Raw genomic sequence first — 23,250 nt, 5'->3', positions numbered from 1 at the left:
GAGGGACGAGGGTACTTACTTAGAAGGAGGGCCCCCAGTACATCCTGCATGGACCCAACCTTATTCTCTGCCCCTCCCAAAGAAGGACTTGGGAGTACAGCTAAATCTTCCTTCTTCTTGGAGAAGCCCTGAGGAGTGCTCAGAATTCTAACGTGTTAGAGAATATTTTGCCTCATGGGAACAAGCTCAAATAATGGAAAGCTCAGTTTGAAATGGCTCTCAGCTGTCTGTTCCTTGGAGCAGAGAAGGGCAGCTCTGGCCCAGCTATTTCCTTACCATGTACTGAGGGAGGCTGTAGAGCATGCCCTGGTAGAGGATTTCACATGGTGTCTCTGGTACCACCTCTTCCCCCTATGACAGGAAACACACAGTTTGCCCAGGCCATTTTCCAGCTCACCAAAGACTATGTTTTCTTGATTGTAAAGGGTGGCATGAAAAGAGCACTAAGCTAGGTTCCTATCCAGCTTTGTTAATGATTCGTTTTATCACCTTGGGTAAATTACTTTCCCTCTCTGGGTCTTAAGTTTCCTCTTCTTTAGGATTACTAGGCTAGTCTGATGTCCTCTGAGGGCTATTCCAGCTCTGACAATCTATGATTCTGGTTTTCCCATTACCTGAAATCAATCCAGAATTCTTCTTGCCCCATCACATGTTGGATCAGGAGTTAGAACACCTATCTCGGTGTTGGCACAAAACACTGCTTTTCTGGCCATGCACGGGCTTAAGTCAGGGTGCATGTATGCCTGGGATACTAGAACAGACACCCCACACAGAAGTACTTTCTGTGGTGTCAGTCTGAGGCCATCCAAGAGCTCTGAAATGCTCTGAAGTAAGAGGTAGGTAACTCAGTAGAGAAAGTTGAAAGGGAGTTGAGTAACCCATGGCCAAGAGAGGCAGGATGGAGTATTAGCAGGGAAACTTTTAGGTAGAAGCTATTTTCTTTCTTTCTTCAATAGCCCCTACTACATCCCTTCCTCCTTTATGACCAGCACCCTCATCCACAACTCTCTTTGTCCTCTGATGACCCCATCTAAGCCTTTTATCAGAGTGAGGGGACCAGGACGTCTGGTGCTCAAGGGGCTACTCAGGCCATTGTCATCTTTGGCCAATTCAGTTCTTCTTCCCACAAGGTACTTCTATCCCTGGGCAAGGTCATTGCCTGCAGATCCTGAGGCAGAGAGAAAGAATCTGGCCTCTGCCATCCCACATAACTCAGTTGCTGCTTAAATAGGCATTCAATAAACTCAGGCAGTAGATCTCTGGGGGAGCAGGAAGGCAACCTGCTTCCCCAAAGATCTATTTCATACCTTCTCTTCTCCCCTGTCCTCAAACCAATCCCCGTACTCTGTGACCCTTCAATAGTTGCTAACCCAGCTTCATACTTCATGGAGAAAACAGAGGCAATCAGACACTTCATCTTCTCAACACCAAATCTACCAGGGTCTCTACTTTCCTTCTTGACATGAAGTATGCACCGCCTGTGCTCTGTTAAAGGCCAACCCTCCACTTGTGTTGGGGATCTCTCACCGTTTTGTTTTGTTGAATGCATCAGTTCTGTAATTGTCTCCTCTCTCCCAGATCATCTCTTTTAGGACACAAACGTACTCTAATATCTATATACATAAACATACTCTTCTATCTATAAAATTTTCCTTTGATCCCACATCCTCCTTTAGCTACCATCCCATTTTTATCCTCTCTACAATAAAACTATATATTGTCTGTGTTGACCACCTATCTCCTTTCTTTATGTTCTTTACATTCTTTTTTCAACACATTCCAACTTGGATGTTACCTGACCCAATGGGCACCTCAGGTCTTATCCATTTATCAGCAGCATTTGACACAGCTGATCACTCCCTCCTTGAAAATTTTCTTAGCTTTTATATTATCACAATCTCCCACATTCCCTCCTACCTCACTGAGTTTCCCTTACTCTTCTTTTCTGGCTCCTTTCCTGACTCATTCCACCCTCAACACAACTGCTGTGTCCCAAGGCTTTGTCCAGGGTTCCATCCTCTATTCTCTCCCTGGGTTATCTCAGCCAATTCTATGGCTTTTAACACTGTCCATTAAGTCAACAGCTCCCAAATTTATTTCTCTAGGCCAGTCCTCTCTTAGAACTCTAGACTTATATATTTCAATTGCATGACTGCTCATGTGCATGGCTGCCTAATGGATATGTAAAACTGAGTATGACCAAAATAGAACCCTTGATAAAACAGAACTCCCCATGTTGGCATATGACTCTTATTTTTGATTCTCCTCTGTGCCTCTCTATCCAAATCCAATTGACTAGTAAGTTGTGTCAGCTACACCTCCAAAATATAACCCAAATTCATTCAATTTTCCCTATTTCCGTAATTACTACCCCAGTCCATGTCACCATCATCTGTCACCTTGACTATTTTAAGAGCTCCCTAACTGATCACTCTGCTTCTACTCTTTTCTGGTAAAGTCATTACACAGCAGCCAATGGTTTTTGAAAATATAAATCAGATCCTGTCACTCCCCTGCTTAAAATCTCTAAGGGCTTACTTCTGTATTGTGAAACAACTTCACACTCCCTATCTTTGCTTACAGGTCCTGTGTAAAGTGGCCCCAGGCCACCATCCTGACTCCATCTCATACAACCCTATCCCTTATCCCTGTGCTCCAGCCACAGGCCTTCATTCACTATCCCTAATACTCTGAGCTTGCTCTTACTCTTGTTAAAACTATTCCCTCTGCCTAGAATGCTCTTTCCCCTGATATCATGGCCAGCTCCTTCCCATACCTAACATTTTAGCTTAACTGTCACCTTCTCAGAGGTCTACCTACCCAGACTGCCTAATCAAAAGTAGTCTACTATATGATAGATGCCTCTATCATATCATCCTATTTAACTTTTCTTCATTGTATCTCCCATTCTCAATAGTCTTCTTGTTTCCTTAATTATTTATTTTCTTTTTTCTCTAACTTTAAAGTATCATGAAAGTAGGGACCTTGCCTTGCTTGGCATACAGTAAGAGCCCAGCAGCATGCGAACATGCTCTGTGACAGCACTGCAGACAGATTTCCTTTTGCCTTTCTCCTGTGCAGGAGCCCCTTGACTCACCAAAGACATGGGGCACTTTTCCAGATCCTCCTCATTCTTGATTTGAACATCTGCAATGGAGATGTACTTGTGCTAAGGAAGAAAAGACATCAATTAAGAGGCTGAAGTTACTAAAAATATATATATATTTTTTTTAATTATAAAAAGGGGGGCTTTTGGCTGGCTCAGTCTGAAGAATGTGTGACTCTTGATCTTGGGGTTTTGAGTTTGAGCCTCATGTTGGGTGTAGAGATTACTTTAAAAAAAGAAAAAGATACTGAGGGCCCCAATCACATATGTACCAGCCTCTTGCTTAACTTCCTCAATGATAAGGAAATGTGTTGTTTAGGTTGTCACGCCAAATTGAACATGAACCTTTTGAAGGAAGGAGTCTTATTTATCTTTGCACCCTTAACATTGAGCCCAGACTTCATATACGGTGTTTCTGTTTATTCTATGTTCCCATATTTGTTGAAAAGCAGAAAATACTTGAGTATTTATCTTCAACCAAAGGGCAAGGGGAAGTGAAGAACAGGCCCATGCCCCTGTAACCACTACCCTGAGACTTTTGTTGCATATGAGTATGCTTGCGTGCATGTGTATGGAGTGATGATGGAATGAGGGAGAGTTCCAGGCCTGTGCAAGAGATCATTATTACTCTTTGTGCTTATATATACTTTGGATACAGAGCAGACTGCTACTAATCCTGAGCCTCTGGAAGTTAGTGGCCCTATAGGGACAAAGAAGTGAGAGGAAAGGAAGTGAGGAAGAAGAGAGAAAGCAGGGTGGGAGAAGGAAAAAGGCATGAGAGGAAGAAAGGACAACTTTTTCATCTATCTGAATGTAGGAAAATGGTTAAGTAGGAAGAGATGTAATTTATTCCTCTTTGGTCAAAATGCCTGAAGGTGCAATATAGAATAATTGGTTAAAATTGTGTCTGGTAGAAGAGCCAACACCCAGGACTTTGGTAATCTAACTTGCCTTGATGGCTCCCTACCCCTGAAGACTGAGAGCCCACCCTGGTCACCTGCTTTAGAGTCTTCACACTTTCATGGATGGGCCTGGGTAATCCAACCAAGGTATCTGTGTCCCTGTGAAATGCGAGATATAACAGATCATAAGCATCAAAACTATAGAAAACTACTGATGAATCACTGACCTCTACCCCTGAAACTAATAATACACTATATATTAATTAATTGAATTTAAATAAAAACAACAACAACTATACAGAACTACTGATATCCTCTGGAGTTATATGGACCATGCCATTTTTTTTTAAAGATTTTATTTATTTATTAAAAACAGAGAGAGAGAGCGAGGCAGAGACACAGGCAGAGGGAGAAGCAGGCTCCATGCAGGGAGCCTGACATGGGACTCGATCCCGGGCCTCCAGGATCACCCTGGGCTGAAGGTGGCACCAAACCGCTAAGCCATCGGGCTGCCCCATGCCATTTTTAATATACAGTATTTTGGATCTTTCTCTGCAAGCTTCTAGCCCCCCCCCCCCATTATTGCTTCAGGACACAAAAAGAACAATGCCACATAGAAGTGTTAAGATTAGGATTTTGTATAGTCTTTTGGGGATTTACTTTGTCAGGAGTAGGTTCCTTAAAAGGGCATGTACCCCAACCACAGTGAAACACCAGTAACAAGTAACATCTCAGTTTGTTTGTTTGTTTTTCTTTCTCAGTTTTATAGAGGCCAACCAGGGTGAGAATTCATGAGGTAGGAGAAATGGTGGAAGACTGGATCTGTTCTAACCATGTTGCTTCTTCATGGAATTCTGGCCCATTAAAACAGGAAGGACCCCTAAGGATCCCTGGGTGACTCAGCGGTTTAGCGCCTGCCTTTGGCCCAGGGTGTGATCCTAAAGTCCTGGAACCAAGTCCCACATCGGGCTCCCTGCATGGAGCCTGCTTTTCCTTCTGCCTGTGTCTCTGCCTCTCTGTGTGTGTGTGTCTCTCATGAATAAATAAATAAAATCTTAAACAAAACAAAACAAAACAAAACAGGAAGGACCCCTAGGGACTATCTAATCCAACACTCTCATGAGTAAATTGAAGCCCAAGAGGGAATTAACTTGTCACTCAAGTCATTTACCTGGCTAAGAACATGAGTTCTTCCAGGAAACTGGAAGGAAAAAAATTCCATAGTACCAGCACAAAGTCACTAGGAGATGCCCATAGTGGCTCTGGATTAGACTGTGACTATCAGGCAACATCTCTCATTCCAACCACCCACTCCCCTGGCCCCCTAAGAATCGCTCTATAGCCAGTTCTGACCATTTAGTCACTTACTGCCCCAGAGTGAATCCGATGAATTTGTTCCTGCTCATCTCCAAGAAGTGCTCGATGTCCTTCTGTCTGAAAGGGCAGTGGAGAGACAATTCCCAGAAAAGGAAAAAAAAAAGCAAACCTTGAGAGACCGAACCTTTCTGGGCTCTTAATCCAATTGGAGGATTAGAACAGTGGGGGAAGACAGCAGCTAACAGAGGAAACTTCAAACCCAGGAGTTCTGACTTCTAGTCCAGCTTATTGAGAATTGAACACTTAGACCACAGCACCATGGGTCTTCAGTGATTCTAATCCCAAAGCTCAGGGTCTCCCGAGTTATCAAACCTACCTGACCTTTGGAGCCCAAGGCAGGCCCTTGGGAAAGGCCACCCGCTCAGCAGAAAGGGGTGTCTGTGAGGGTGGAGGTGGCACCAAAGGGTCTTGCTCTAGCAGGTCTAATTCTCCATCCAAGGTTCGTTCTCCATCGCCAGCAGACTCCTCTTCCTCCTCTGTGGCTGGTTCCTCAGTCTTAAAGAGATCTCTTTCATTGTAGATGTCCAGGCTGTCCTGCTTAGTGAGGAGTTGCTAGGAGGGTGTTGGAAGGGTGGAGAGAAAGTGTACAGAGATCTCACTCTAAGCATCCTTCTCTGAGGTCACCCTCTACCCATAAGTTACTAGACTTCAGGATATGGTGTAACAACCCAGCTCTTATAAGAATATCCCCTTCCCCACCTTCACCCTAGTATCTCCAGGAGACCAAATTCCAAGACAAGTACCTCTCAGACAACCAAGCCAATAGCTGAGGAACAAAGCATAGATAATCCCAAAGTCAGTTACTTAGCTTTCAGACAGCATGGATGCCTTTTTCTTTCTTTCTTTCTTTTTTTTTTTTTTTTTTTTGCCAGCACTTTCCTTCCTAATTATGCTCTGTTTTAGGTGAACATTCAAATAGTTTGCCTTCTGTGAGCATACACCAGCTGGCTGACTGAGGAAGAGGAGGACAGAGGCTTGCTACTAGGCAAAGAGAAGCAAGTTTGGAATTTTAAATTTTATTGAAGAAAAAAACATTGGACAGAAATAGGTCAAAAAGTTAACAGTGACTGCCTCTGGTTTGTTAAGCTTGTGGGTGATTTTCTTTTTTCCTCCCTTCTTCACATTTTTATATTTGTTCCAAATTTTGTACAACGAGTAAGCATTACTTTATAAAACAAAAAATAAAGGTTAAAAAAAATCACATTACAGATTATGTAGACTAGATTACCGAACATGATTGTCTGGTTCTATCACCTGTAATTGGTGAACTCAGGTATTTCAGAGAGGGGAGTTCGTGGGTACATGGTCAAGTCTTAGGGTAGCTTGTCATTCTGACCTTTCCAGGGATGCGGATTATACCTAGAACACTAATCAATCATCTCCTAAATGAAAGCTTCTGGTTCCAGGGCCAGACAAGAGCATGGCTAGCTCAAAGTAAACCTTCTTGCTGTCAATAAAGTGATAAAGCCTTACCCCAGGTGAGTGGATATGCTGGGAACCCTGTTCAGGTGATCTGGATCCCTATCTTCAGGATTATACCCTAACTGTTGTCCAGGATGCTAGGGAACTCCAGGCATACCAAGTCTAGGCCAATGACCCTGTAGCAAGATATGGATCTATGATGTGATATCACAGTGTTACATCATGATAACCCAGGAATCTGCTGGAGACAGAGGCCAAAGTACAGACTTAAAGGTTTCAGGTTGGTCACAGGGCCAACCAGAGGCAGATGAGTTAAATCCATTTACTGCCCTTTCCTACCACATCCAGATTAGCTCAGAAACTTAATTTTTGGCCAGCTAGTATCAAAACACCACTGTCTGCTTTAGTTCATACCCTTCGAGAACCACGGCGGCCTCGCAGCTTAGAAGGTGGTGGTGCCAGTTGAGACTCCCCCAGGTCGAGGGTGTAAGAGGGCGGGGAGGCAGCACGCATGCTCTTCACCACCTGGATACTATCTTCAGCCAGTGGAGGCAGCCCCAATTCTGCCCGCTTCTGTACTTTGAGAACCTGAAGATGCTCAAATCCACCGAGGGTAAACTACGATATGAACAGGAAAGGGGCAGAGAAAAGTAAAAGAGGAAAGTCAGGGGGAACAAAGTCAGGGACATGTAGATGGAGAAGAGCCACAATCTCTGGTCCCCCTGAGTCCCGTTCTTAACTAGGAAGTAATAAAATAAGATGCAGTTACTATCCCCAGTCTTAGGAGCTCAGGCATCAGGATAAAGCATTATTTACTGACTCAGCACTGGAAACATCACCAGAAATTAGGAAAGGGACTCCTGGGAGCTTCCACTGAAAAAAAAAAAAAGAAAAAAAAAAGAAAAGAAAGAAAAAGAAAGGAAAGCTGTATCCCCCCTTTTAAGGAGCACATCCAGATGCTATAACGCCTCAGTCACTCAATTTGTTCTGCAGTCAAAAGGTAGTTCCCCCCCTATGAAGCTTGCTCTGGAGGGTATGTCATTTAGCCAGTCCTGTGGGGTGAGAGCCAGAGATGAAGGATCAGATTTAATAATTAGGAACAAAGTGGTACCATACACTTATAAGGACTTCAGTTTTTAAAAGATTTATTTATTTATTTTAGAGAGAGAATGTGAGCAGGGGGAGGGGCAGAAGGAGAGAGAAAGAGGAAGAGAAGCAGACACTCTACTGAGCACAGAGCCCAACACAAGGCTCAATCCCACGACCCTGAGCTCATGACCTGAGTTGAAATTAAGAGTTGGACGCTTAACTGACTGAGCCACCCAGGTGCCCCAAGGACTTCATTTTTTTTAAAGCAAATCCTCAGTTTATCTAGATGGAAGGCAGGCAGTAAGCCCTACATTTTATAGCTAGAAAAATTGAGGCACAGACAGTTGTCCAAGGTTCCTCAGTATCAGCAGAGGCTAGATCTCTCAACTCTCAACCAGTATTCTTTCCATGAAATGTCAGTTCTATCATGAGAAAGCACAATGACACCCCAACTCATAGAGTGACATCTCCTGTTAGTCCAACAGAAATAGGTAACCTACTCTGACAAAGAACATTTTATTTCCCTCCATTGGCTAACAGCTGTCCTATTCTTCAGTCTTAGCTCCAGCCTTCTGGAATCAGACTAGAAGAAACTGAGGTGGTGAGGAGTGGGATGATCTGATCTGATGGGATGAGAGTGGAGAGGAGGGTAGATCAGCCACTCACCATTACCACCTTCCAGAGCAAAAGCAGGACCTTCTTTATAGGGAAGTGGGGAGCCAAGCCACTGCAGAATTTGGTAACCATGGAGAAAAGCAGAAGGGCAAAAGGTTCCTCATTATGCACAGAGAAGCCTGGGGAAGAGGAGAAAAGAAGTGAGAAAGTGAGGATGAGCGCTGAAACCCTACCCCTTTAACCCTACTTCTGGACACAGTGAGGAAGGCTCTCATGTCACCCAAAAAATGTGAGTACTTGTACCTTAGAAGGAGCCTTAGAGAGTCCCCAGAGGGAAAGGATAGGAAGTGAGGCCATGGAGGTGAATTGGTTAGCTCCCAAGCTTGAGGGTGGATACCAAACTACAAGTAATAGTAATAAAGATGTTGCTTTCTGGCTGAAGGACTTAATGCATCTCATGGATCACAACTCACTTTGCCACATCAATGGATTTATTTTAAAAATCCCATAGGCCTTCATATCTTATCCCTGTCTAATGACAATATCAACTAATATTTTCAAGGTGGTTCAACTCATTTTTTCATGTGAGATTGATGATGAACTGGGAGATGGACAGCTATCCCCATTTTATAACCAAGGAAACCAAGGCATAGAAATGACACATGATGGTACTAACTCAGACACAAGGGCAGTCAAGCCAGGTCCTCATGCCTGCCACACAGTAGCTCTGCCCTAAAAGAATAGATGCTAATTCTGAAAGATGAAGGAAGGAAAGAAGGAAGAGAGGAGGGAGGGAGCGAGAAAGGAAAGAAGTAAAGCTGTCTGTCTCTATGTGGAAGCACAGCATCTCATCCCTACCCTTCCTCAGGTTGCCACTTCTTACTCAATTCAGTGCGGAAGGTCTCCCGCACTGTCCTCCACCGGCAGGAGTCCGTCTCTCTCTCCAGGCGGATATTTTCCACCAATAGGTACATGACACTCAGCAGCACCCTGGAGTTATGGAAGGGTTACAAAAGATTCCCAAAGCAGCTCCCAACCTGTAGCCAGAAACCTCAGGGATGATCTCTGTGGGAGCCCAACCCAGTGGAATTAGCAACTATTAGCAGTCCAGGTGTATCTGGTAACCCATTGCTAACTATCCCCTGTCCAATCCCAGGGCCAGCTCCACTTACCTGAGCTCTGTACTATCAGCAATGGAGATGGCTGGTTTCCGAAGAGCACTGCTACAGGCCTGGCTGTTGCTGCCATGGGGACGAGGGAGAGAATAGGAACTTATAAAACCTCTGCTATTCCCTGGCTATGTAGCTAAAAGAAATTGGTCTAAGGTAAAGGAGCCCACCGAATTCCTCTGCCATCTCTGTAAACCCTTATCTGTGGTGAAGGGCAAAGGCAGGGTCTGTGATGATGCCTCCTCTTATAATCCACACTGTGCCTAGTACCATGCTGAACACAAAATAGATGCTAAGCAACACTTGTAATCTGCCCTATTTGAACTTCTGGATAATAGGCATGAGATAAAATGAGGGATCTCTACAGTGGTAGCAACAGATAAGGCCACCTCTAGAGCTGTGACCTATGAGGGAAAGAATTGGGTACAGCAACAGAAATTGATCCTGTCCCTCTTGGGTCATGTTTCCAGGTAAAACAATTTCCTTCATGGATTCCAGAGTTAGGCTGAATTGAGGTGTTTAGATAAAAAGGGAACCCATCTAGGGTAGGGCCCTAAGACCCAGGACTGAAGCTGTAAGTGGGGGCAGAAGCTGTTGATGTTGTCCTCCCAACCTCAGGGAGGACAAAATATCAGAGAGGATGGATAAAGGGAAAACCGTCAATAAGCTTTGGACTGAGGTGTGAATAGACACTGCTCCCATAGAGGTCTCTATAGTGAGGGAATCAGTATAGGACATGAAACACCCTTCAAGGAAGGGGTTTATCTAGGCCAGCCCTCCCCTAAGGCTTCTCACTCGATTTCCATGTGGAGTAGCTCCAAGAAGGTAGAGAAGGTCCCCATCTGATAGAGCAGGAAGCAGTTGTATCTGGACCAGTGTAGCACATCAACCTCCGAATCACATTCCCCAAAAGTACCTAAAGAACCAGACAGTTGCCATGTGGGGTTGAGGGTAAGAGGGGTATCCAGTTCTTTCCACTCTGCCCCATGATCTTAAGACTATTTTCCAACACCCTGACCAACAATTAGGCTGACAAAGGTAGGACAAGGGCCCCCAGAACTTCCTTGAATGAGGCAGGAAAGAGGAGAAATAGTCTCCAGAGTCAGGTCCAATGTGCTTATCACTGGCCTGTCTTAAGTTTGAGTTCCCTGAAAAGCAGATCCAGAGAGGATTCAAATATAAGTAGTTTATTTGGAAGATGATCCCAGGAACCATTACTAGAGAAGTGGGGAAGTTAAGCTAGGGAAGAAAAGGCAGCCAAGAGCTGAAATCCAGGATGGAGGAAGCTCTGGGAAACAGCAGGTTTTTCAACCCTCAGAATCATCCCACCCAAGAGTGAAATAGTTGGGCTATTCATCCAATAACTCCTGTCATTCATTGATCAGTGCTACTGCACTAGGGGAGCACATTAATTTCCTAGCACTTCCTGGCTACCCTATATGGACTGCAGAGAAAGCCCTCAGGTAAAAAGTTAAAGGTACTAGCAGTTGGAAGTTGGCCGAACACTAGACCCAAGAGATGCAGTTAGGGCACTGCCTCGTTTGCTATTGTCTTTTCACCACTCTCTTTCTTGTCCATTTATTGTTTTCTTATAAAACTGCTCCCAGCTAGTTAGTTCTGCCAAAAGTCCTCTTGTTATGACCTCAGGGCCTATTTTTACTATTCCAGTTAGGTTATCTCATTTCTCTTTCCAACAAATGGTTAATAGGTCTCTTCTGGGAAGGCTTCCTTAATTAATCTCATTGAATTCTGATCATCTCCCAATTACCCACTGCATCCACTCCTGCTGCTATGCTGGCTTGAACCCTCTAAATGCCAAAGAGAAATAATACAGAGGGTCCATGTGTGAATCTGCAGGACCCCACTGTCTCCTCTTAGTAGAAGTCAGTGCCATAGCTGAGGAAAGAAGCCTTCATGCTCAGCTGGTGGTATATCATCAACTCTAGCCACACAGACTCTCTTGCTAAGTATTCTCCACATACGATTATAGCCCACATGAAGGAAAAAAGTACCTTATAAGAAATCTTGCCATGCCTGGTAAGATAAAAGCCAATTCCAAGGGATCCAGAATAGTACCCACCACTATCTCCTTAACTTGCTTATAAGCATCAGGTTACTTCTAGCACTTGATAAGATCTGTCCTTGAGAGGTAGGGACCTTGCTTTCTTAGCATGGCTTGCCTCATCCTAGTCCTGATGGCAATATTTCTTTATTATTATTATTATTTTTTTTTTATGGCAATATTTCTTTCCCCAGTGTTTACCCATCTGAAGCTGGCAAAGGTGGACACTTGCCTTGGGCCAGGTATAGAACAGCCCGGGCCACCTTCAGTCGCCGTTCCCTACTGACCACCTCCAGTCGGTCCAGGAGTCCCATCACATAGGCCTTCTGGGCATCTTCCTCCAACTCCAGCCACTCCTTGCCTTGCACTGGAGACAGAAGGCCATACAGATCCAGGGTCAGCTTCTGCCTCCCCTTCCTGGAAAGGCTCCTGGTAACATGTCTACTTCTAATCCCAGCCTCCAAATTCTTCTCTTCAAAAGCTTTCCTTATTTAGATGAGAAGGAATAAGAGATTAGAAAAGTAAAGGACCCCCAAAGTTCTGGCTGAACCCACTCTAAATGAAGCCTCTTCTTCCATATTCCCTTGTTCTCTACACAGAGCCTATTCTGGCTTCTCTCTCTGCCTTTTCAAGGGGTTCCCTCTCTCCCTACATATCTAATTCCTATTTATCATTACAGGTCCTATACTAAATTACCTCTTTCCCACTAATGCTCCAGCCAGAAGCTCTGTCCCCCAAGATACTCCTCTGCCTCCAAACCCCCAAAGATACCTTTTACTTCTCTTATGATACTTACCACTTTCCTCTTGGCGTCAGTTTTGTGATGTACACACCTCCCCTCTGCCACTGGACTATAATCTCTTTGAAGATACTGCAAACTCACTTTCACTATTTTGAGCACAAAATAGTACTCACCACACATCTGTTGAGTTGCAAACTGAATTCACTGACCAAGTAAGGAAGTGGAGGTCTGAGAGGATCAGTGTGGGCACATGAAATATTATTAGATGCTATTAGGAGTGACACAGAGTTGGAGGCAGGGATTGAATGTTAAAAGTCAAGGACTACACTAGGTACAGGGTTCAACCAGACAGCAGGGCACCAGCCCAGTCCTCATCCCTCTTCTCTCTAGGCCCTTTATATCAATGAAAAGGACCCAGCTCAGGCTTCTCCTGCTTCCATTCCATGGCCTCTCCACTTGAGATGTAGGAAACTCTGTGTCCCATATACAGGGAGGGATAGAGAAGTGGTTACAGAGAGGATAAAGAAGAATCATACTTTGTTTTGGGCTTTTTCTAGATTGGACTGGGATATCATGGAGGGAAAAGCAGGTCTCTATGTATAAGATTCTGGGATCACCTTGAGTCTTGAAATCTTCTTCAAAGCACCTTCTGTTAGTGGTGAATTCCAGGTTTTCAGTGTAGCTATATAATTCTGTGGCAGGAAAGATAGGACAGAGTCACAAACACTTAGCAGACACTTATAGAAGGGGCCTGGGGTAGAGAGAGTGGCATGAAAGAGCTAAAGCTTCCAACACATTCTTGTGTCCAATTCAATCCAGAGCCAGCTTCCTCCCTATCGGAGCAGTTAAAAATAGCCACTTGCGTCCCTGGGTGATTAAACCATCAAACCTGTCCTCCTCCTGCCAGCTGGCTGCTACAGCAGAGAAGGCAGTCTTCAACACTTGGTGAGGGCCAGAAGGGTTGGAGCAGAGAGGGCTTACTGTCATCACTCCTGTTTCTTAGGGCTGCAGCACTTTCTGATTGTCAACCCAGACTGAGACTATCCTGTCTCTAGGGAAGAGATGGGCAACACAATGCCTGAAACTTAGAGGCAAGATCCTTGTGCTATTCAAGGAACCAGAGTATGTGTTAGAGGGACCTTTGGGGTTGAAGCCAGTTCATTCTCTCCCTGCTGAGTTTCCTCGAAGGGTATAGAAGTTTAGGTTCTTGCCCAAAGCCATCCAGGTAGATACAGCATCAAACCACAAAGAGGCAGCCATTGTTGCCAAAGGGCTGCTTATGCTCAAGAAAATCTAACTTTGTTAACAATAGTCTCTGAATACAAAATGCAGAGAGCTTATGAGAAATGAAAATGCCCTTTCCTCCACACACACACATAGACACACACTCTAGAACATTGTATCAGTAAGTATTCTTATCTTACAGAGGATGAAGAATTGAATTGAGAAGTCAATAGGTGACAGAACAGATTTCCTCAAACCTCTGTTCCCTGAGACCCTTCCTGGAAATTTAACTAGGTCACAGATAATTCACAAAGGGAAATTCACTTATGTTCCAGCCAGCTGTCTGATGGTTGAGAAACACCTTGTCTGGTAGCCAGGGCTTTTGAGTCTTGAGTTCCAAAATCCTGGACTGACCAGAAGCAAATCCCATCTTTGACTCTGATATTCTTCAGTTCTCAGTGGGTGGTGTGCATATGTTTTTTAAAAGCACAGTCAGAAAATGGAGCAAGGCTGTTAGGTACTAAACTTTTGTTCTTATTTTTAAATTTTAGTTAATGAACTTTCACATATAGATAAATATAGCATACATAAGATACCTATGTATCTTCTACCCAGATTAAACAAATGTTTACACTTGTTATATTTGCTTCAGACCTCTAAAGTCCTCTTTTCCTTCTTAGTCTATCTTATTCCCCACTCTAGAGTTAAACATTTTAATGAAATTGGTGTGTATGCTTCACATGTCTATTTTTCTACTTTTACTACATATGTATATACCTGTGAACAACATGACGTTGTGTTTGAAGGTTTTTACCCAAATAGGATATTATATATATTATTTTTTCTTAGGAACACTTCTTAGTATGTCTTTCAATAGTTTTTTACATGACAGTGTAATGAGCACATCCATTTACTTAACTGACACTGTTCTCAATCAAGTGTGCAACTAGACTTTCCAGAAACATCTTTTAGATTTTGTGTGTTTAAGCAGTTTTTGGGAGGCATGAATAAATTACCTTGTCACTGCTTTTTTCCCCTCTGAACACTAGGTTTTTAACATTTATTGATACTGAAACATATTGATATAAATCAATTATTCCAACAGCTATGTGGTAGCCTATTATATTGATATTCTAGTTTATCGATTTCCCTAAATTGTTTTAAATTTTTCACAATGACCACAATAAACATCTTTTTTTTTTTTAAATAAAAACATCTTTATACATGTTTTCTTGTGCCCAACTGTTCTTTAAAGTATACATCTAGAATCACTGGGTCATATAATATGTATGCATCTTCAACTCCGCTAGATATGGCCAAATTGCAGTTTTATACTCTGCTCCCACATGCCAAGCAGTGTATAAAAGTACTAATTTCTCAGCACCCTCACAAACTTCAGGCTTTTAAGTTTTGCAGTCTGATGAATGTGAAATAATTATCTCATTATTTTAATTTTCTTTTCCTCATTTGCTAATGTAGTTGAACATCTTTTCATATATTTATTGACCATATGGTTTTCTATTCTCTGAATTCTTATTCATATTCTCTATTTATCTATTGTACATCTCTCTTCTCTCTCTACATACATAAATATACACATGCATATACATATATATGAAATATATTTATATTATTTGGAATTCTAATCCTTTGTTGGTTATTAAACTCAGTTCTCTATTTGTCACTCATCACAAAATTTATTCCTTGTGCTTATTCACAAGAACTTCTTTAAAAGTCCTTGTCTCTTTTCCCTGAAAAAGCATGTCTCAAAGTGTCACTTCCATGTGACAGAATATTTAATTTTCACACCATCTCCACCCAAAGCTCGTTTATTAATAACTGGCATTCATAGCACGTGTAACATGGAGGCTCTTAATGTGAGGAGATCACACTTAGCCTAAGCTAAAATCCAGACAGAGGGAGGAAAAGGGTGGCAGAAAGAAGGGGGCATGCATGCAGATACGAGTGAATATGAGAAAAGAAACAGAAGGAATGGGAAAAAGAAGGAAAGAAAACAGATTTGAGAGTGCACCAACGAGAATAAAGAAGGATGAGCATAAAAGAGTGATAGAAAAAAAGTAGAGAATACTGGAGCCAAAGGAGAATTCACAGAAAGAAATGTAAAAGCAAACAAATATTAACTGCTGGAGGTTGGAGAGAAGAGGGAATGTGGAGAACAAGCAAGCTGCCAGGGGAGATCACAGACCCCTGCCCTCTCCTCCTGGCTATTCTTGCACTCTCCACAGACCCATCTCTGTCTCACCTGACAGCTCTGCTGCGTGCCCATCTGCATCTCCATACTCAAATTCCAGAGTGGGGCAGTCCACAGAGCCCTGTAATGGAGAAGTCTTTGCAGTCAGTAACTTGGGGAAAAGGGTGAAAAAGGAGATCATACTTTCATTTATCTTCTCTTGGAGGCCAATGTTAGGTCAGGGAGGCAGCTTAAAGAGTCTCATCTGGGCCTTTAATCCAAAAGGTACCCTCCTCCTAGCCAAAATTGGAGGCTCAGTGCAGGGCAGGGCTGAAAATTCCTATATAAAATCCGAAAGTCTGAGTAAAGGGCTATGATTGTGAAGATATGAACGCTACACAATCTGTGCCTGTATCTGACCTACATAAACACAGATCAGAAGAGCATGTATCTGATTTCTAGAACAATGAGATGGACTTAAAACAAAATAAGGTGAGCCGGATTCTAATTTCAGCTATGTCATTAACCCAATGTATGAATTTGGGCAAATCTCATTCTTTGGATCATAGTTCCTCATTTATAAAAAAAGTCCCTCAGCTCTAGTGTTCCACGACTTTAGGATTGTCAAATAAGGAGTAGTTCTATCCCAAATTGTTTTATTTTTATTTATTTATTTTAAAAGATTTTATTAATTTATTCATGAGGTACACAGAGAGAGAGGCAGAGACATAGGCAGAGGGAGAAGAGGGTTCCTCGCAGGGAGCTCAATGCGGAACTTGATTCCAGGACCCTGGGACCATGCCCTGAGCTGAAGGCAGATGCTTAACCACTGAGCCATCCAGGGGTCCCTACTCCAAATTGTTTTAAGGCTAGATTTTTCTATGATGCTTTTATGTATAAATTTATAATCCTATATAAAAATATTTTAATGTGATCCCACCTCTAAGCATTTTGGAGTTATTTCCTACCATAAATTTAAAAAATTTTGAATCTCAGCCATCACATATTGAGATCCTGAACAAGTTATTTAACCTCTCTGTGCCTCACTGTGGTATAAAAACTGTATTTGGTCTTTGCCCCCTGTTCCAGGCACAGAGCTCCAAACACCTTTGAAATTTCCTGATAGAAGTGTAATCCATAAGCCCCTGTCAATAATACTTGAGTTTATGTTAATGAGATGAATCCAGGTTAGCCTTTAAGAGTTTCAAAGAAAGGTCTGGCTGCACCTCCAGAGGGGAGGAGGCTGAAGATTGAGTTTAATCAGAGGTCAATGGTTTAATCAACCATGCCTAGGTAATGAAACTCCATTAAAGCCCTAAAATAATGAGGTTTGGGTACACTAAAGTGCTAGGAGGGTGAAAGCTAGAGGATGTGGAAGCTCTACACCATCCCACCCCCATACCTTCTCCTTTGCCTCTCTTCATTTGGCTATCCTTGAGTTATATCCTATATATTAAAATTGTAATCATAGAGGCAGCCCGGGTGGCTCAGCGGTTTAGTGCCGCCTTCAGCCCAGAGCGTGATCCTGGAGACCTGGGATTGAGTCCCACATCAGGCTTCCTGCATGGAGACTGCTTCTCCCTCTGCCTGTGTCTCTGCCTCTCTCTCTCCGTGTCTCTCATGAATAAAAAAATAAAATCTTTAAAAAATAATAAAATAAAAATAAAATTGTAATCATAAGCAGAGCAGTTTTTCAAATTCTGTGAGTTACTGGAATCAGGGTGGTAGGGATGGTCATGGAACCTCTAAATTTACAGCTGGCCAGGTGGAAGTGCATGTACCCTGGAGGTCCCAGGTGTGGCTGGCATCTGAAGTGGGGACAGTCTTGTGGGACTGAGCCCTTAACTTGTGGGGTCTGTGCTAACTACAGATAGTGTCAGAACTGAGTTGGTGACAGGGAATTATTGGAAAATGAAGTGCTCAGTTTTCTTATCTGTAAAATGAAGATAATTCATGGGGTCATTGTAAGGACGAGATGAGTTCATAGAGGAAAAGCATTTAGCATACTACCCAGCAATTGGTACTGCTATGTAAATGGTTATATTACTTTGAATTTTACTTACTGTACTTGCAATTTTAACATTATATGATACAGGGATATTTCTCATATTGTTATGACTATCATTTTAAACAGCTAAGTGTGCAGCGAAATGGACAGATAACTGGTTACTTAACCAGTTCTCTAGTGTTGAACATTTAAATTGTTTTTGATCTTTTTTTACTATATGCATGAAGCTGTAATACACTTAGCAATCTTTTCATATTTAGGATCTTTCCTAAAGATAGATTTTTTTTTAAGGTTTTATTTATTCATGAGAGACGGGGGTGGGGGTGGGGGGCAGAGGGAGAAGCAGGCTCTATGCAGGGAGCCTGATGCAGCACTCGATCCTGGGACTCCAGGATCACGCCCGGGGCTGAAGGCTGGACCTAAACCGCTGAGCCACCCAGGGATCTCTCGATTTTTTTTTTTTTTTAAATTTAAGGATAGATTCTTGCAAGAGAAATGAATGCATCAAACTTTATGAATACTTGTTGTATGGTTCTTTGTATATGACAAGTTTTTTTCCAAAACCACTTTACCAATTTACACTGCCAACAATGCAAATCATATTTAAATCCACTATAGCAAAGATTTCCAAATACTTCTGATACTTCTGGGTTACAGAAAAAAAAAAAAGGTGGAGGGTGCAAATGACATTAGGTAGTTGAGATTTTATTCTGTTAAGTAGAGACTTAAAAACTTTTTAAAAATATTTATTTCAAAAAAGGATAGTTTAATATTCCCCAAACGAGGATGCAATATTAGAATAAAAGAGCCATCAATAGTAATGTTGACATATTGGAGTGACATATACACACATATACACACAAAACTGGAACAAAAGTTTAACAGTCTCACTATCACTATATGTGATTAGATATTTTCTATTCTTCTATTTCTTTAAAAAAATGTTGGTATCAACTCACAGAGTACCCCCTACAGTTTTAAAAACACCATTTTAATTTGCATGCATCCTGCAGCAAGACCAAGAACCAGCATCCCAGTGACAAGATGTCACATGTCCCCTGCTGTGATGTGACCAGAAAGACGGTCACCTCTGTGGTCTTCTACCTGAAAGCCCAGAATCTGGCCTTACGTCAGAAAGACCCTGAATGAGGCTCACTGAGAAACTCTCACAGCCCAGAGCAGGCTCAAAATAACTGGGGCCTGAGAAGGATGCCTGAGGGACACAGCCTTGCAACAGTCAACAGACCAATGTTGCTTCCATGGTTTGGACAAAGGCACTGTGGAAACCTGAGCAGCTGGCATCAGGGGAAACTGAGCAAGGGGTAAGAGAACTCTCTGTACCATCTCTGCAATGTCTCTATAAACCTAAAATCACTCCAAGTAAAAAGTTTAATAAAAAAATTGCATAATACTATTTACTTATTTATTTATTAAGTAAATAAGCGCTACATCCAATGTGGGACTTGAGCTAATGATGCGGAGATCAAGAGTTGCATGCTCTACCAACTAAGCCAGCCAGGTGCCCCAAATTGTATATATCCTTTAAATTTATTGTATTGAACTATATTTTATGAAAAATCAATGTCAAAGCCCTGAATTTTCCTCATTTTGCCACAAACCAGTAAAACTTTGTCAAGGACTTTTGGAACCAATTAAACCAGGGGACCTGGCTAAAGAGGCCTGAGGTGAATCGTTTAGTTAAGAGTCTTCTTATTAAGGGTTACTTGAGCGGTTCAATTGGTTTCGGCTCAGGTCATGATCTGAGTCCTGGGATATAGCCCTGGGGTGGGGCCCTGAGTCAGGCTCCAAGCTCAGTGGGAAGTCGGCTTGTGGATTCTCTCTCCCTCTGCCCCCCAGCCCAAATCATGTGCACTCGTTGGCATGTTTTCTCCCTCTCTCTCTCTCTCAAATAAATAAATGAACCCTTTTTTAAAAAGGATTAAATCCTTTTAAATTCTTATTAAGCAAATAATTATTCTCTAGCTTCCTCTTTTTCTTGGGAGGTTCATACACTAAGCCTTTTGGGGAGGGTAGTTCAACTAGTGTCCCCTACAAGCACAATGATGGATGAGGAGGCTCCCTTGAATTGTGCCAACAGTCATTCTCTTCCCATAATCCTCTAGAAGCACAAAAGAAGGGGGAAAAAAAAAACCCAAACCAACAAAATCAAAACCCACCTCCCTTGAGGACTGTCTTCCACAGGAAAGTGAAAGGAGGGAAGGAAGGAAAGGCAGATAGTTATCTGAGTCTGGCACCTGAGTGATATGCTGATAGGGAATGTACTGACAGGTAAAAAGCAGCTTTCCTGCTGCAGTAGAAGGTGGAGAAAAGCTAATCTTTCCAGTCAGCCTTTTGGCAGGCAATGAGCCCAGATGGAGAGGATCACTGCAGTTGTCCATTTCCAAGCATAAAAAGTGCAGCTGCAGACAACCAGGAGGCAAAACTGTGGGGCAGGTGGAAAGCTCTGGGTCTCTGGATACTGAACTTATTGGCAAAAGGAAAATACTATCAGAGCCCTTTCCTGAAGGAAGACTTGATCGCAGGGAAAGGCCTCCTACATCAGTTTTAATTCCCCCAAAGAACATATCTTTCTGAAACTATCTTATTTTCTTACATATTGTCTGTCTCTCCACCCCAACTAGAATGTTTGCTCCACAGACCAAAGACCTTGTTTTGTTCACCACTGTATCCCTACCACTTAAACAGCACTGGGCATGTAGAAAGGAATCAATAATTTTAGAATTAATGAATGACCTACCCACTCTCCAAAAATACATTTAAGCAAGAGCAATGTCTCTATGGGAGAATGAGCACAGGGTGCCCTAAAAGGCCAGATTCAGGGGCACCTGGGTTGAGCATCCAACTCTTGGTTTCCACTCCAGTGGTGATCTTTATGTGTTGTATAGAGCCCTACTTAGGGCTCCACACTCAGCAAGGAGTCCGCTTGGGGATTCTTCCTTTCCCTATCCCTTACTCATTCTCTCTCTCAAAAATAAATAATCTTTAAAAATACATGAATAAAATAAAAGGCCAGGTTCACAGTGAGGCAGGGAGGGAGATGATATGGATAGAACACTGATCTAGCTAGCAAGACAGTAGGGCTGAGCTCTGCCTCTGAAAGGTGGTATGACTTTGGGCCAGTCTTTTCATCTGTGCCTCTCCTCTTTTTTTAGAAAATAGGATGGATTCCTACTTGTAGCAAAATGAAAACATATATGAAATCCCTTTGGAAACTGATATAGGGGCACCTGGGTGGCTCAGTGGTTGAGCATCTGCCTTTGGCTCAGGTTGTAATTCTGGGGTCCTGGGATCAAGTTCTGCATCAGGCACCCTGAAGGGAGCCTGCTTTTCCCTCTGCCTGTGTCTCTGCCTCTCTCTCTCTCTCTGTGTCTCTCATGAATAAATAAGTAAAATCTTAAAAAAAAAAAAAAAAGAAATTGTGATATACTATTCAAATGGTAAACCCTTGCTGGGATAAGTAAAATCTGGCTTCTAGTACCAGCTCTGGCCCTATGATCTACTATGTACTGACCAATTACATGCTCTGTGCCTGAACTGAATTAAACATTTAACATTCAGTTATCTCATTTGGCTTTATCACAACCTTCTGAGGTAGGTAGTATTAACCTCATTTTATAGATGAAGAAATTGGAGCGCAGAGAATTTTGTCAATTTGCCAAAAGTCACACAGGGTAAAATAGTAGGGCTAGGGTTCAAAACCTGGTCTAACTGACCCCAAAGCCTAGTCCTCCTGGCCACTATGCCAGATGTATGATCTTGGGCAAGTTACTTCTGTCTCTTGCTTCTGTAAAAGAAAAAGCTAAAATAGATGATCTCTACAGATCCTTCCACATCTGACATTTTGTGGTCTATCGTGTGTGTGTGTGTGTGTGTGTGTGTGTGTGGTCCCAATTCTACTCTTGATTAAATTGATGGAAATTGGCTGGATGAGGGGGTGGGGGACTAATAATTCACTCCTTTGATCCTCCTAGTTAGCATCTCTTTTCAGAAGAAGAGGAAGTGACCCAAACATCCATATTCCTATCTGTGGGTTTGTATCTTGGACAGCTCCATCCACTCCCTCCCCTACAGTCCCTGCCCGAATCCTGTCTTTGGGACTTTCACTGGTAAGGGGTCCTGATGTCCACGGAAGGCACGCCCGAGGGAGGCTGCCAGCACTCGGAGTAAGGGGAAGCGCAGAAGTCCCTGGGCACATCTGGATCGGCTCGCCTGCCCGGGCTGGGGCGGGGAGGCGGCTGCCGCACACGCCGGTCCCACTCCACCGCGGCGGCGCTCTGGCCCCCACCCCTCAGGCCAGTCACTCAACCTCTCCGCTCCCGTTTCCTCCGTAAATCTAGAACACGAATCCCCCCCACTTCAAGGGGCTGCAGAGATGAAGGGAGATCGACGTTTGAAAAGTATCAGGTGTGCTCGCTGTTGCGCTCCATCTTCGCGCCCAGAGGAGAGCCAGACGGCTAAGAAGCCCCCGACCCGCGCAGGCGACGGGCAGAGGGGCCAGGGACTGCGGAGCCCCGAGTCCGGGATGCGGCGGACCCCGCAGGCGCCCGCTCCGGGGGGCGGCCCCGAGCGCACCGGGAGCTCCGGAAGGGGAGGAGGACAGGGCCGAGTCACCTCGGCCACCGCTTCCCGCCCGCAGGCGTCTCCCGGCCCCAACTGAAGCTCTCCGGTTCTCACCTCCGACTCCCGCCGCTGGCTTCTGAACGCTTCCCGGCCCTTGGGCGCCGCCTGCTTCCCTTTGCCGCCGCCGTTGCCGTTGCCATTGGCGGACGAGCTCCCGGCCGCGGGCGCCGCGGGGTCCTCCATGCAGCCCCGGCCGGCGGCTCCCCTCGGTCGCTCGGCGCTCTGTGCCCGGGGCTACCCCGCCGCCGCGCGCCGCGAGCCAGGCCCCGCCCCCTCCACAGCTATTGGCTGCCGTCGCGCCCCCGCAGCCCCGCCCCCTCCACAGCTATTGGCTGCCGTCGCGCCCCGCAGCCCCGCCCCGCAGCGCAATTGGTCGTCCGACCGCTCGGAGCGGGACTTGGAGGAGGTGGGGGGGCTCATTCACGGGATTTCCCCTCCCCCTTCCTTTTTAAAAAAATCCTGGGGTGGCGTTGCTAGCCTCAGGCTCCAGTCCCGGCTCCACCTTCCGAATTCTGGGCCTCTGGGCTCTGGCGGGTTATCCCTTTTCTTCTCACTCAGCACTCCTCCCCTCTCCCCCAAATAGTGACCTTTTTGGGGAGCTTTAGTCTCCGCCTCCTGCTCCACTGCCGTCTGCGTTCCCCGGTACCGCAGACCTCTCTACCCCGGCTCCCGCATTACGCCCCAAGTCCCGTTTCAGTCGCC

General features: G+C 44.0%; 1 protein-coding gene across 2 annotated transcripts in view; it reads right to left on the bottom strand.

Moving 5' to 3' along the window:
- The window catches only part of STRIP2 (striatin interacting protein 2), a 48,374-nt gene extending 25,594 nt beyond the window's left edge, over positions 1-22,780 (bottom strand). Inside the window, exons 1-14 of one of the 2 annotated variants that reach the window (XM_077857310.1) lie at positions 22,603-22,779; positions 15,972-16,041; positions 13,102-13,176; positions 11,975-12,109; positions 10,476-10,596; positions 9,684-9,752; positions 9,395-9,501; positions 8,563-8,690; positions 7,222-7,425; positions 5,702-5,937; positions 5,377-5,442; positions 4,104-4,167; positions 3,098-3,169; positions 277-351 (exon numbers count right to left, since the gene is read on the bottom strand). In XM_077857310.1, the coding sequence (XP_077713436.1) occupies positions 277-351; positions 3,098-3,169; positions 4,104-4,167; positions 5,377-5,442; positions 5,702-5,937; positions 7,222-7,425; positions 8,563-8,690; positions 9,395-9,501; positions 9,684-9,752; positions 10,476-10,596; positions 11,975-12,109; positions 13,102-13,176; positions 15,972-16,041; positions 22,603-22,731 (1,551 nt within the window). In that variant the 5' untranslated portion in view covers positions 22,732-22,779. Of the gene's footprint in view, positions 1-276; positions 352-3,097; positions 3,170-4,103; positions 4,168-5,376; positions 5,443-5,701; positions 5,938-7,221; positions 7,426-8,562; positions 8,691-9,394; positions 9,502-9,683; positions 9,753-10,475; positions 10,597-11,974; positions 12,110-13,101; positions 13,177-15,971; positions 16,042-22,602 lie in introns of both variants that reach the window. The other variant, XM_077857311.1, reaches the window with a different exon arrangement.
- Between the last annotated feature and the right edge of the window lie 470 nt (positions 22,781-23,250).

This window comes from Canis aureus, chromosome 18 (assembly GCF_053574225.1).
Source record: "Canis aureus isolate CA01 chromosome 18, VMU_Caureus_v.1.0, whole genome shotgun sequence".
Lineage (NCBI taxonomy): Eukaryota > Metazoa > Chordata > Mammalia > Carnivora > Canidae > Canis > Canis aureus.
This window is presented reverse-complemented; position numbering and strand designations above follow the sequence as displayed.